Source organism: Electrophorus electricus, chromosome 3, assembly GCF_013358815.1.
Source record: "Electrophorus electricus isolate fEleEle1 chromosome 3, fEleEle1.pri, whole genome shotgun sequence".
Lineage (NCBI taxonomy): Eukaryota > Metazoa > Chordata > Actinopteri > Gymnotiformes > Gymnotidae > Electrophorus > Electrophorus electricus.
In genome coordinates this window covers 25,339,417-25,351,742 of record NC_049537.1, presented here as the reverse complement: position 1 = coordinate 25,351,742, position 12,326 = coordinate 25,339,417, and the positions used below count along the sequence as shown (strand labels likewise).

The window sequence follows — 12,326 nt, the reverse complement described above, 5'->3', positions numbered from 1 at the left end:
TTATGTGCACAATTCCAGTTGAAAATGGACACACTAAATCATTGCTCCTGTCAAAGCAGACAAATCCCAAGTATAGTGGGTGAAAAGGCAAAGATAAGCAGAAAGTGTGTGTGACTGTGTGTGTGTGCGCTAAACCCACTAAGTAAAACCATGGACCTTGTCTCCACTGATGGTTCACCACTGTGACACGGGTCTTCCCGCAGGTGAAGGATATCGTAGCCCAGCACACAAAGGAGTGGTCTGAGATGATCAACTGTCACAGCACGGAGGAGCAAGAGATGAAGGACGCCCATGTGGCACAGCAGTGTGAACATCTGAAGAAACTGCTGTCCAGCGTCCAGGAACAGCAGACACTACAGCTCAAACTCATCCATGAACGGTGTGTGTGGGTGTGTGTGTGGGTGTGCGCTTGCATGCATGCATGCATGTCAGTGTATGATTGGCTGGTGGTAGGTGAGGGTGCACATGTGCATATGCACATGTTTTTAGGGTAGTGCCTTGCAAGCACACTGTATACTAATGCCTTTTGTTCTGTACACTTCTCTGGGTACACGAGATTACTGTTTATCTGCCTCTTAAATAACAGCCCCATTTTATGCAGTAGTATTATACATTAGGGTCTGTGGCCTAATATGATTGTCTTTTGAAATATTATTAGTTTATTAGTACGTTCTTAATTTTCTATTCTTCTTTTTTTTGACTCATTTACACAGACAGAGCAAAGACATGAAGGCTAACCAGGCAAAGACATCTATGGAAAACAGCAAAGCCATCAGTCAAGACAAGAGTATCAAAAACAAGGCCGAGAGGGAGAGGTATAGAAACTCAAACCCCAGCCCACTAAACTCTGTGTGCAGCGAGAAATATTTCATCTTCTTGATATTTTCTTCACAGGAGAGTGCGGGAGTTGAACAGCAGCAACACAAAGAAGTTCCTTGAGGAACGAAAAAGGGTCTGTTTCCTCTGTTTGTCCTAATTTTAAAAAATAATAATTTTGGAAGGGAGTAGATTTGATGAGATACAAATCATGTTTCTGCAAATAAGAAATAGAAATATCAGTTTATATTCATTATGTGGTTCCATAAAGAAATAAAAATTAAGAAGGGAAAGAATGGAATGTTTTTCAGTATTTCAGTATGTTGAAATGTCCTTTTAGTTAAGTAGTCATTGTGTGACCCTGCAGTTGGCTATGAAGCAGTCAAAAGAGCTGGAGCAGCTGCAGAAATCCCAGCGTGAGCAGGTGGAAAAACTGGAGAAGTTCAACGAGCAGGTATGACCCTGGCCCTTGAAAACCGCAGTAGGCCTGCCTAGATACACACATGGGTGGGTCAAGCACTGTGAAGAATTTGACCCCTCTCATCGATTCATTTCTTTCCGTTGGTGTATGTCTTCCATTGCGCAATTGTGCACACATTGCGCATGTATTCACTGAGCCCATCCATTTACATATGATTTGCTTGTTTTTTGCACAGCTTTTGAAATCACATCATGCAAACTCTCAGAGTCAAGGTAGGCTCACTCACCCCTCCATTCTGCTCCAAAGACCTCGTCATTGTCGTACTCAGTCCAACATTACACTCGCACTGTACTGATTTGCTGTATACTCACATCATTTCCTCACAACTATAGACAGACATATGTAACTTAATTTTTTTGTGTGGCACTGACCCATGAGATCAGTAGTTAACATAGTTTTCTGTCATAGTCCTAAGGTACCCAAAAATGCATTTATCTGTATTTTCACTGTTCCAGCACAGAAGACTAGCTGCCCTATAATAGTTTGATGACTAGCTAATGAGTTGGCATGATGGATTAGGATAAACCCTGAAATGCACAAAAAAGAGAACAGAGAACCACTGCATTAGGTGACTGGTACCCATGATTTCTACTGCATCTCTAAAGCCTCAGTTAGTATCTGCAGAGTAGCATGCAAGTTCACTGGTGACAACTAACTCATGCAGCAGTGCCTTTGTCTGGAGAACAGTTTGGAGGCTTTAACAGAAGACAGCAGGTGCTTGAGCTTGTCCCTAAGGGTTTAACAGGCAGAGCTACTACTGGAGGGTCAGCAGGGCTCTTTATAAACAATGAGTCATCCAGCACCCTGAGTCGTAGGCTTACTACCAAGAAAAATATTGAGAGAGGTTTTTTTTCACAACCTGGCATTTTTATTGAAAAAACTCCTCCTCATTCTTGGGAAATATCACTCACTATTAAAAATCACATTGGTGAATGACCAAGGAGGCCAGAAGCTCCTAGGTGGCGAGAAGCTCTTTGTAGATCATGTCTGTTTTAGATCAGGATTTTAACATATTACACCATTTTACTGTGCTTATTTTTAGTCATACATACATTTGGACAACATTCAGTAGGATCACATATTGTGTAGTGTGATGGCCATTTTGCGAGAGCTGCATAAACAATCATTTACAAAAGCCACTGGCAAAACTCATCGCAACTACCATCAGTTTTCTCGAGATTTTCATGGAAGTTGTTCCTCAGTGCTGGGCATATGTAGGGAATCCTGGCTGAGCTACTGAGATGCCGTGCTTTGAAGTTGAAGGTTTATGCCTCATCTGATCGTTCCAGGCCAAGGACATGCAGCAGATGGTGCGGCTGGAGGCGGAGATGGACCGCAGACCAGCCACAGTGGTGTAACCACTCCATCCGTCAACTGAGAAATACAGAGACTCCCTCCATTGTGCCGCCATCCTGAGCTCCTCATCTGGAAATCCTAAAACCTTCTTCCTCCTCAACTGCTCTGAACCTCCTTCTCAGTCTCCATCTATATCCCAGGAACTCCATCAAGCATGGAACCAACAGCCCCTCCACCACTCCCATAAACCTTCCTCCACTATTAAGTGACCCTTTCCTGTGCTGCTCAGCCACTTCCTTCTCACCCATATCCCAGCAGTCCTTTAACGTCACCCTCTGTCTGTAATCAGCCTTCGCTGCAGAGATAGAGCTCCTTCCGCTGGTGGCTGATCCTGTGGAGAGTCCGAGCCCATGGAGACACCGAGCCAGCCGCAGCCGCGTCCCTCGTCCCAGCGTCTGCAAGCGGACTCGCCGTGCGAGCCGTGGCCCACATCAGCCATAGGCTCCTCCCCTGGCCCAGACAGACAGAACTCAGTGTTCTTTGTAAACCTTTTTTAACTTCTGTCTCAGTGGTACTAGTTTATAGTAGCAGCGTCAGACAAAAATAGAGGTATAAACTGAACAGATTTTAATTTGTTTTATGTCAGCACAAACTTGTGAACGATATGTTACACAAGAGTGGAGTAAAATAATCCTGAGCACTTTATATGCGGTAGGCCGTCAAAGGTTTCTGGAGTCTGTAGCAGTGCACTTGGGTTTACCTGTAGTAAGAATGTACATGTCCAAACACTGTCTCAAGAATGAAACGTTCTGGTGTGAATAAAACCAAACAAAGCAGTTGCCATAGTTTTTACACTGCTGTTCTTTTTCTTAAACAAAATACGTTTATGTTCCATTTTGCTTAATTTTTTAAGAGTTAGGTAAAATAAATAACTTTTACCCAAACTCTATCATTGTAATTCATTATTAAAATGGATTATACAGTTTTTGTTTCCATTAACAGTCCCTTAGCAATGTTTGCTTTGGAAAGCCACTATGATTTGTTCAGCGTTTGCAGACACTTAACTGGCACTGTACTGTACCTGCTGTTACACTGTATGTGTTCACATGTGGTGTTGACATTCCATAATGGACCCAAACCAAATGCCCTGTGTGTGCTCTGACTAGTGTGAGGTGAGCTTTACATGCCCCTCTGAACTTTAGGACATTTGGCAATCACCTGTTCCCTTCTTGCACTCACTGAAAAATGTATTAGCAGCTGCAAAAATGTATTTTACCCTTTAACCCCAGAATGTCCCATTCATCAGGAAACAGTTGTTATAATGGGCTGAGTGTAATGGATGTTTGGGGGTTAAAGGAATAGGTGCTAGTTAGCAAAGTCTTACACACTTTTAGCATTTGGGTTCATTATAGACCAGAGGTTTGGCCTGGAAAGAATAAGGTAGAACTCAAGACCTGTGGCATAATAAGGCAGCTCCTCCTGCAAGTTTTTAAGCAGACCTCAGTCTTCATTTACAGACACAACATTGTTTTCAAATGACGTACAGAGCCCATTACACTGAAATACCATACCCCTTTGTTTTCCACTTGCTAAACAATGTCTCCTGTTGAAATCTAGTAGGTAGTAAAGAAAGAGTATATTGTATATACTGGAATGTATGTAGTTACTTTAACAGTATGCTTATTTTACAAGGGCTCTGAGATGGTGTGTACATATATGTCATGGGAATGCCACCTATCAACCACTAAGTTATTTCCTGTTTTTGCCCAGTTTGTGACATCAAGACTGGCACTTGTGTTACGCTCTCACCACATATCTATAATGGAATAATAAGCAAAGTGCTTTTAAACTTAAATCCATTGCTTACAAATGTGCCACTTGATGTCTGGTAGGATGTTTAAATTATTTTACAAATGAAAAATGCCAAAATAAGGGATTATTTATATACAGATATATATATAAATATATAAATATACATATTATTCAGTAGTGGGTAGATTAAGATTATATTTCATTAGTTAGAGGCTTTTTGCACTAGATGAATGTTGTGTGACTTTCATGTAGACCTTTTGCTATATAGTTTGCCAAAAAAGCAGATTATTTTTGCAGAACAGTGTTGCTTTTAATGTCATCTGTTTGTACTGTTCTTGTTTTCTGGGCTATCTGCAGCTAGTCAATCAACCAATTTGTGAGTGTTTTTGTATTTATATTGTATTTGTCAAACTAGAAATGGAAAGTACTAAAATACTGTTGTTATTCTGCTACTTTAATACCGTTTTATAGTATGTGTACCAATAAATTATCCAGGTGTTAAATGAACCCTTGTTTGTGTCGGTGTTGTGTATGTAGTGCAACATTGCAGCAGTAGCCAGGATTTAGAGTGAAAGGTATGTAAACTCATAGATATTGGGCAAAATAAATAGTCATATGGATTAAAGAATTTACGTGGTACACTACATATTTATGCCGAATGAGTTAAATCTGTGGGTGAGTGTTTTACTGCATATACAAATGTTTTCCATTTAATAAGCGCTTTCATAAATTGTCTAATGTATTCACGTAATACAGTCGCTGTTCCCTTTGAAGAGCCTTTGATAATTACTCCATTAATGCGTCCCTTTGGAAACAACAAAAGTGTTGCTCATGATATTAAGGTTGTCCTGGCAACTCCAAAGCGCCCAGTATAAAGAGCGCGTTTTGAAAAGCGCTAGCCATAAGGTTAGGAGAGAGGTTACTTTGACCTGCTCCTCAGCAAGGTGCGCGCCTGCTTGTTTTTGAAGAAAACAGAATTTTCATCATAATATGACATAAAGCTACCGGAGAAGATGGATTCTAAAACTGACACAAAAATCCTCTTAGAAGCAATCTCAAAGGACAAGATTCACCTCGCCAGATTTATTCTGGACGCTTTGGATGGAAAAATTATCGACTCGAAAAGTGAAGGAGCACAAACCCCACTCATTTCGTCCGTGTTCCTCCCGGACTCGCAAACGAGGTGCAAGTTCATGAATCTTCTTTTACAGAAAGGTGCTAACGTCAACCACCAAGACGAGAGCGGGCGCACGGCATTGAGTTACGCTTGCGAGAATGGATATTTGGATGCCGTGAAAATGCTGGTTAAAAACAATGCAGATCCCGAGGTGGTCGACATGTGGGGAAACACCGCTCTAATGTATGCAGCTGTTGCTGGGCATTCTCTGGTCGTAGAGTTTTTGGTGAGAGCTTTCAAAAGGCTAGGTCTCCAAATAGACCGACAAAACAAAGTTGGCAACTCTGCAGTGGAAGTGGCCGAGTACCTTGGACACACAGAATGTTTGACTGCATTACTGTGTAACTCCAAAAAAATATATAACGATAACGATGCCTTATCTGACATATTTGGAAATTTGAATTCCAATTCCAATTCCAATTCCAGTGGTGAAAACGAGGAAAGGTCAAACGAAAACCCATCTGAATTTTCACTTAAGCAGCGAAAGGACTTTCATCAAGTTACTCCACAATGCAAAAGTTCAGCCCTTGATAGAACGCGGCTCCACTTCAGCTCAAGTCGAACGCGGTCCCTCATTTTACGCGGCAGAATGAGGTCAATGGATTCTATTGAGGAATTTCAAAAGGAAAGTGACAATTTGCCTCAAGGCCTCCTTTTCTCCGGTATTCTCACTCCGAAACCCCCTCAGCGATGCCGGTTTCCCCATAATTTGAAAGAAGGAACAGACACCTGCATAAGCACTCACCTGCCCCCACTGATCAGAGGAACAGAACTTCACACCTCGGTTTTATATTCACCAAGGCCGTCTAAACATTTGTCCAGAACCCGCGCTTCAACACCTTTGCTGGACAGCTCTTTATCTGGTCCGCTTGGCATCCTATTAACTCCTCTTGGAAAAGCCAATAAAGAAGACTCCGATAGAAACAATTCGAAAAAAGTGCCGTGCGATTTTATTCTAAAGCGATTTGATGATAGCTACTATCAAAAGAGGTGCAGTTTACCCACAAGTGCACTTAATCCATTGCCCTCCGAACGAACTCCAAAGCCTTTGTGCAAAAGCAAAACTATACTGAAAAGCATCACATCGTCGACAAATGTCGAACCCCTGGAATTCTCAGTTCCTCAGACATCCAGCGCATTTTCTGTGCTGAGTAGCAAATTATTAAGACGTTTCACTTTTCCGGAGGTCAAAAAGACTGGCAAAGAGGTGCACGAAGAAAGTTCCGCCACGCACAGTGAAGACTCTGAAACGCCTTTACGAGCAATTCCAAGGTCGGAGACGTTTCCCTTGGGTAAGAACCACCCCCAAGTAGGAAGTAAGCCAAGCATAGATAGCATTAGCGCAGTTAAATGTGAATTTGACTTTCACATTAAAGCAGCCCCGTCCAAAGCGAACTTCTGAGCGCACTTATCCTTTTGGGAACGATCATGTGGTTCAGTCGAAGATGAATCACTAGTTAAACCGACGGTATGTATTCTGCAGTTACCATAACTTGTACATATGTATGCTAAATGTGTGATGATTCTTATTAGAGTTTATACTTAAACCTTTTGTGTAGTATAGTTTATAACTTAAGTTCGGACCGGATCTCATGGAAGTAGTGTTTCATTGAAAGACGACTAGAAGAAATTAACTTACTGTTATCATAACTTTTGTTTACTGATGCGTATTATGTGCTCCAAATGTGTTGATGTCTTAAGTGGTTAATAAAATGTGATAAAATGAGGGCGTTACTTTTATTTACCCATACTGGGATAATTTAAGTATCATCGATCAATATTTTTAGACTATGTGTACTGGTCTCCTGGTATGGAGGAAAATGTGAAATTAGATTACCTTTTCAGTATAATTTCACTAGATAGACCGGGGAAGAGTGTGAGCATTTCATCAGTCAGAGTACTGGAATGTGTGTGTGCGTGATACAGCATGGATAGGGTTATTAAGGACACAGCTTTGTCCTCGCACGGCTGAGCTCACACATTACAACGCTGCATTGGAGAGCGTATCTCGAACCCCCCGCAAACGCACACGACAGCAGCTGCAACCTTGCCTACAAGCTGGCGTGAGGAGGGGAGGGGTGCATCGATTCTCCCCATCGCCTCAGCTAAGAACCCAGATATGGAAACAACGGCATTGCGGGACTAGTTGTGCGTCCTCGCTCGGGCAACTTGACTGGAACTTCTACCACAAAACACTGAATCACATTGCAGTTATGTCTCACCGTTCGTAGGTATGAGCAGGCAAAACGACCTGTATTTGCACTACTTTTGTTTTTCTCGTTTTTACCGACTTTAGTGTCTTTAGTGCGTCGCGTTTAAATACGTCGCAGTCTACCTCTGTAGGGTGAAAAAAGCTAGTTGCTGCGAAAAGTGACCGGATGCTACCTCACGTAGGCGACACCTGGATTTGCTGCATCTGCAATGATCGGAGCGTGACTCCTTAAAGACGAGCAGAGTGTCAGTGTTGTTTGCGTTTGCGTTTTTACCTAACAATTTAATTCGTCTACAAGACTGTGCTTCCATCAGCATGGAGTTGATCAGGTTCAGGACCCTGGACAGCGTTGGAGTTTTCCTCTGTTTTCTATGTAAGTAGTGCTGAATCAGAGTTCCTGATGCGCTATTTCGGTCGTGACTCTACCAGAGGTTGCACAGCCAATCTCTATCGTAGAATATTTAATAAATATCATTTAATAAAATTCGATTATGTTTCCTATATTTACCGTTTTGTTAAAAAAAAAAAAAAAACAAGAAAGAAATTTTAAATGAGTCGTGTCCAAAAGACCAATTCTAGCAGACATTAGAACTCCTGAGCGTACTTTGCTAATAATTTGAATAATTTTGGTTGGGGGGGGGGGGGGGGGGTGCTAATGAGTCATTTTGCGCGTTTGTAACACGAGCTGACCATCTTTTATATGGTTCCATATCGTCATGGTGAATGGTTTAAGTGGTGCTGTCTTCTCTTATGCAGGGTTACTGTCAAAGGTTTTGTCGGAACAAGAAGTTGAAAACCTGTCGGGGCTATCAGCAAACCCCGACAAAGACATTTTTGTCGTGCGTGAAAATGGGACAACTTGCTTAATGGCGGAATTTGCGGTTAGATTTTTAGTCCCATATGACGTCCTTGCACTGAATGGCATAGACGTAAGTTTATCATTTTTATAATAGGTCACATTTTGCATCTACGGTAGAAAAAATCAGAAATATTTTTATTTATGCACATAACTCGCAAAACGATATTTACTACAACTATTTTTTTTCATGCCTCCTCTTTTTTTTTCTGATCCACTGTTTAGTTATCAATAAAAGAGCTAATAGTGTTGACCCCGACACGAGCTGTAAAAGCACACAGTGTGTGTGCGAAATAGTCGTTTCATATTTGTAAGTGTATTACGACAATACACAGCTGCCGTAACTGCAATTTCTCCATGCACAGTTAATTACAGAACAGGCAACACTTGCACTTCCCCGTGGGGCTGAGATAGAGGGGAAATGCGGAAACACAGATGCCGAGCTCTACGTTTCTTGGATGAATAACGCCTACACCTTTCGCATCTACTTTTCAAAGGTGGGGGAGCTTTGCCAACCTCTGTATCCACGTGTCAAATTATACAAATTTATTAAGATGACTACCACCCAGCAGATGGAGATGAAAAACATATTTTGGATATTCGCCCGCACTTTTTTCATCTTACTGTGTCTGTGTGTGTGTGTTTAGGAGAAACGCACCGTGGGAAGCGATGGTAAAGAAAAGGAAACTGAAATATGGAAGATCAACAAGGTTCAGCTGGTTTATGACACATCTGAGTCATCGCATTTCATCAACGCATACAACCGTGCGTAAAAAAAACCAAAAACGCTGTTATCATCATGCTAATATGTCTTACTGTATTCAGTTAAATATAATTAATTAAAATAACATTATTATTATTACTGTTGTTGTTGTTGTTGTTGTTGTTGTTGTTGTTATGTTGCCTTTTGGTGTTTTTCTCTTGATCTACAAATATTTTGTTCATAAAGCGACTTCACGGGCATCTTTGCTGTGGTCAGGTACAGCTAGTTACACATAACTAAAGCCAGCCGTGCACTGAAAAGCTTATGGTCAACTCACGTTTCAAATTAGGTTGATCGAAATTACCTTGACATTTGTATAAAGTGCGAAAATTTAGATTTACAATTTTCTTGAAATGGATAAATGATTTCCCACACATTTGCATTTAGGTATTACTCTGCACTACACTGCGCAACTATTCTGGAGATTTTAGACTCTTTTACATAAAAAGATAAATGCGCAACAGCTATATGTTGTATTACTTTTTTCATGTATTACTGTTAATATTGTTACACTTCTGACATTTGTATTGAGTTTTATTTTTGTGATAAAGTGTAGTCATAACAGTGTAAGCGATTGTTGTCACCACAGTATTTTTTGTGTGACCTTTTTGTACATTTTGATCTATTATTAAACAAGGCTTTCAGCAGTGCATATTAGGTTGCTTATATCCCCTCCTGTAAAGATTACTAGACCTCCCCTTAGGTAACTTGGCTGTGTGTTTTTGTATGTGCATGCCCATGGGTATGTATGCATGTTTGTGCATGTGTCTTCCTCTGCAGCGGGGAAACGCACTGCCAGCACCCACCGCCTGTCGGCACTTGTGACTCCAGCCGGCCGATCGTACGTGTGCACAGCTCAGCAGACCCTCACGCTCCTTTCCAGTGACCACCAGAAGGGCATTACCATTTCCATGTCTGACATCCAAATCCAGCCTTTTGACATCAAGAGTGACTTTGTGTTCAGTGAACGTAAGAAAGAATGCCCCCCCCACACACACATACACACATTCCACTCCACCCCCCACTGCAACCTCTGCAGGTTTTACCAAGCATGTGGAGACAGGGGGACCGCCTACCATTTAGCTAGTGTATATGGGGGGAGGATTATTACAGCATCTAGATTATATCAGTTCAGTCATATATTCTGTTGCATTTCTTACTATAGCAATATGGTTTATGGTGAGTTCAAAATACACCTAAAGCTGGGAAACACATGCAAAATCACACACCAAAAAAGTCAAATGAAAATAAGTCTTTTCTTTTGTCTTGCTGATGATAGATGGATATTGCTGACCAAAGCTGATTGTCTTTTTGGGATAAGCATTGCATACATATTCTCCAAATGTTAACGTTCCACCCTCTGCTGCTCTTGGGCAAGTGAGAAGTAGTGGTCATATAATACCTCCTATCTTCACCTTGCAGTGTAATGGCCAGAAGAGATTACCAGTGTGTGAAGAGCAGGGGCTGCAATGCGAGGTCATTAGGAATTTATTGGCTTGCCTGTCTCCCCCAGTTAATGAGGCTGCCGGCTTTCTTTCCTTTAAACGTGCATGATTTACTAGTCCATTTTATAGGGTACTGAGATGATGTGTCACCTTTCACTCCCATGTCCCCCAGTCCCATTTGTGTATGAGAAAGTAAGAAGTGCTGAAAGTGCACTGTGGGAATGTGGACAGGCAGTTGTTTATGGTATATCTAATTTATGTCTCCTCCCTTGGTATTTCCGTACCAGGCCAGTAGTGTGTGAGGGTGATGCAGAGACACAGATTTACTGTTAATTCATTTGTCAGTGAGGCATTTCAGTTAGTCACCTAATTGTTTACAGGATGATTAATGCAGCAGAGTGATCCTCTAAATGTGTCAGCAGAGCTCTGGTAAAGGTAATCTTCTGATTCAATAGCTCTAAGAGTGGTAGTGAGAGAGTAAGGTGGGAAGAATGTTCTGGAAATAGCTTCAAAATATTGGGGGGGGGGGGTGAATTGCTTAACTCTACTGGAGGATAAAGGTGCTCATGCCCCAGAGGGACACAGCTGTTTGTACAGTAAAACTGAACACAGGGAAAGGAGCCCTGGTTATAATATATTTATATACATTATAATTTATTTTCAGAGATAACTGTTAAAAACATTTTTAAAAATGAAATTCATTTTTTATTATTTTGAGAATGAATTTAAATCCCAGATTGCAGATCCTTACCTGTTCATGTTTAGATGTGTCATTTTCCATTTCCGTTCATTTGAATGGCAATCGCTCTCCTGCCCTCTCCTGTTGCAGCATACAAGTGCATGACAGACCAGCGAGAGCAGCTGGAGGAGACTCTGCCTCTGGTGTTGGGCCTCATCCTGGGCCTCATCATCGTCATCACCGTCACTATCTACCACTTCCACCTGAAACTGACCGCGCCCCAATCCCAGCTGCCCCGGGACCGTTCCCTCTACAAGAACATGTAAAGACACTTGCACCATGGACCCTGCCTGGCCCCAGGGGAACAGCTCTGATACTTGACACACTTTGTCCTAAAATCCCGGGACCTTCTGAGTTGTTCCATCCTCTGTGACTATTAGAAAATACGTTGACCATCATGTCTTGCATTTGCCATTCATGTCTGTTTTGTTTGTAGAATTATTTATGGTTTTGCACATGTACAATATCTTGTTAAAATGTTACATGGAAAAGAAAGAAAATCACATTTGACACATTGATTGAATATATCATGTTGTGTGCTGTAAGAATATCAATGTACTAAACTGAAGCTACTTCAGTTCTATTAAAGTATATACAAAAATATAGATATTTTATTATGACATATGGCTGAAGCTAGAGTGAAATCATGGCAAAATTGTTTTGTCAAATTCTACTTAAGAATAAATTATTTTATGTGTGTCCATTTCAATAACTTAGATTTTTGTGAGG

General features: G+C 41.3%; 2 protein-coding genes across 5 annotated transcripts in view; both read left to right on the top strand.

The window, feature by feature from the left end:
- The window catches only part of LOC113589466 (1-phosphatidylinositol 4,5-bisphosphate phosphodiesterase beta-4), a 47,603-nt gene extending 42,706 nt beyond the window's left edge, over positions 1 to 4,897 (top strand). The window contains exons 35-40 of one of the 3 annotated variants that reach the window (XM_027029185.2): positions 204 to 379; positions 714 to 815; positions 895 to 952; positions 1,184 to 1,270; positions 1,473 to 1,509; positions 2,587 to 4,897. In XM_027029185.2, coding sequence (XP_026884986.2) covers positions 204 to 379; positions 714 to 815; positions 895 to 952; positions 1,184 to 1,270; positions 1,473 to 1,509; positions 2,587 to 2,675 — 549 coding nt within the window. In that variant the 3' untranslated portion in view covers positions 2,676 to 4,897. Of the gene's footprint in view, positions 1 to 203; positions 380 to 713; positions 816 to 894; positions 953 to 1,183; positions 1,271 to 1,472; positions 1,760 to 2,586 lie in introns of those variants that run through there. The other 2 variants (XM_027029264.2, XM_035524061.1) reach the window with 2 other exon arrangements.
- Positions 4,898 to 7,549: 2,652 nt separating this feature from the next.
- Positions 7,550 to 12,306, top strand: lamp5 (lysosomal associated membrane protein family member 5). 2 transcript variants are annotated; one of them, XM_035524548.1, is made up of 7 exons: positions 7,550 to 8,167; positions 8,551 to 8,723; positions 9,016 to 9,147; positions 9,298 to 9,415; positions 9,600 to 9,629; positions 10,194 to 10,382; positions 11,688 to 12,306. In XM_035524548.1, exons 1-7 carry the CDS (start codon positions 8,110 to 8,112, stop codon positions 11,861 to 11,863), a joined length of 876 nt encoding a protein of 291 aa, XP_035380441.1. In that variant the 5' UTR covers positions 7,550 to 8,109; the 3' UTR covers positions 11,864 to 12,306. The 2 variants fall into 2 exon arrangements, with proteins under 2 accessions (XP_035380441.1, XP_026888603.2); XM_027032802.2 differs by lacking the exon at positions 9,600 to 9,629 and having other exon boundaries at positions 7,552 to 8,167.
- The last annotated feature ends 20 nt before the right edge of the window (positions 12,307 to 12,326 follow it).

Bases quoted from the DNA above. Each gene is read 5' to 3' on its own strand.
- lamp5 (XM_035524548.1), top strand. From the start codon at position 8,110: ATGGAGTTGATCAGGTTCAGGACCCTGGACAGCGTTGGAGTTTTCCTC. The intron at 8,724-9,015 runs GTAAGTTTATCA...CTCCATGCACAG, and splicing joins TTGCACTGAATGGCATAGAC to TTAATTACAGAACAGGCAAC. The intron at 9,416-9,599 runs GTGCGTAAAAAA...TTGTTCATAAAG, and splicing joins TTTCATCAACGCATACAACC to CGACTTCACGGGCATCTTTG.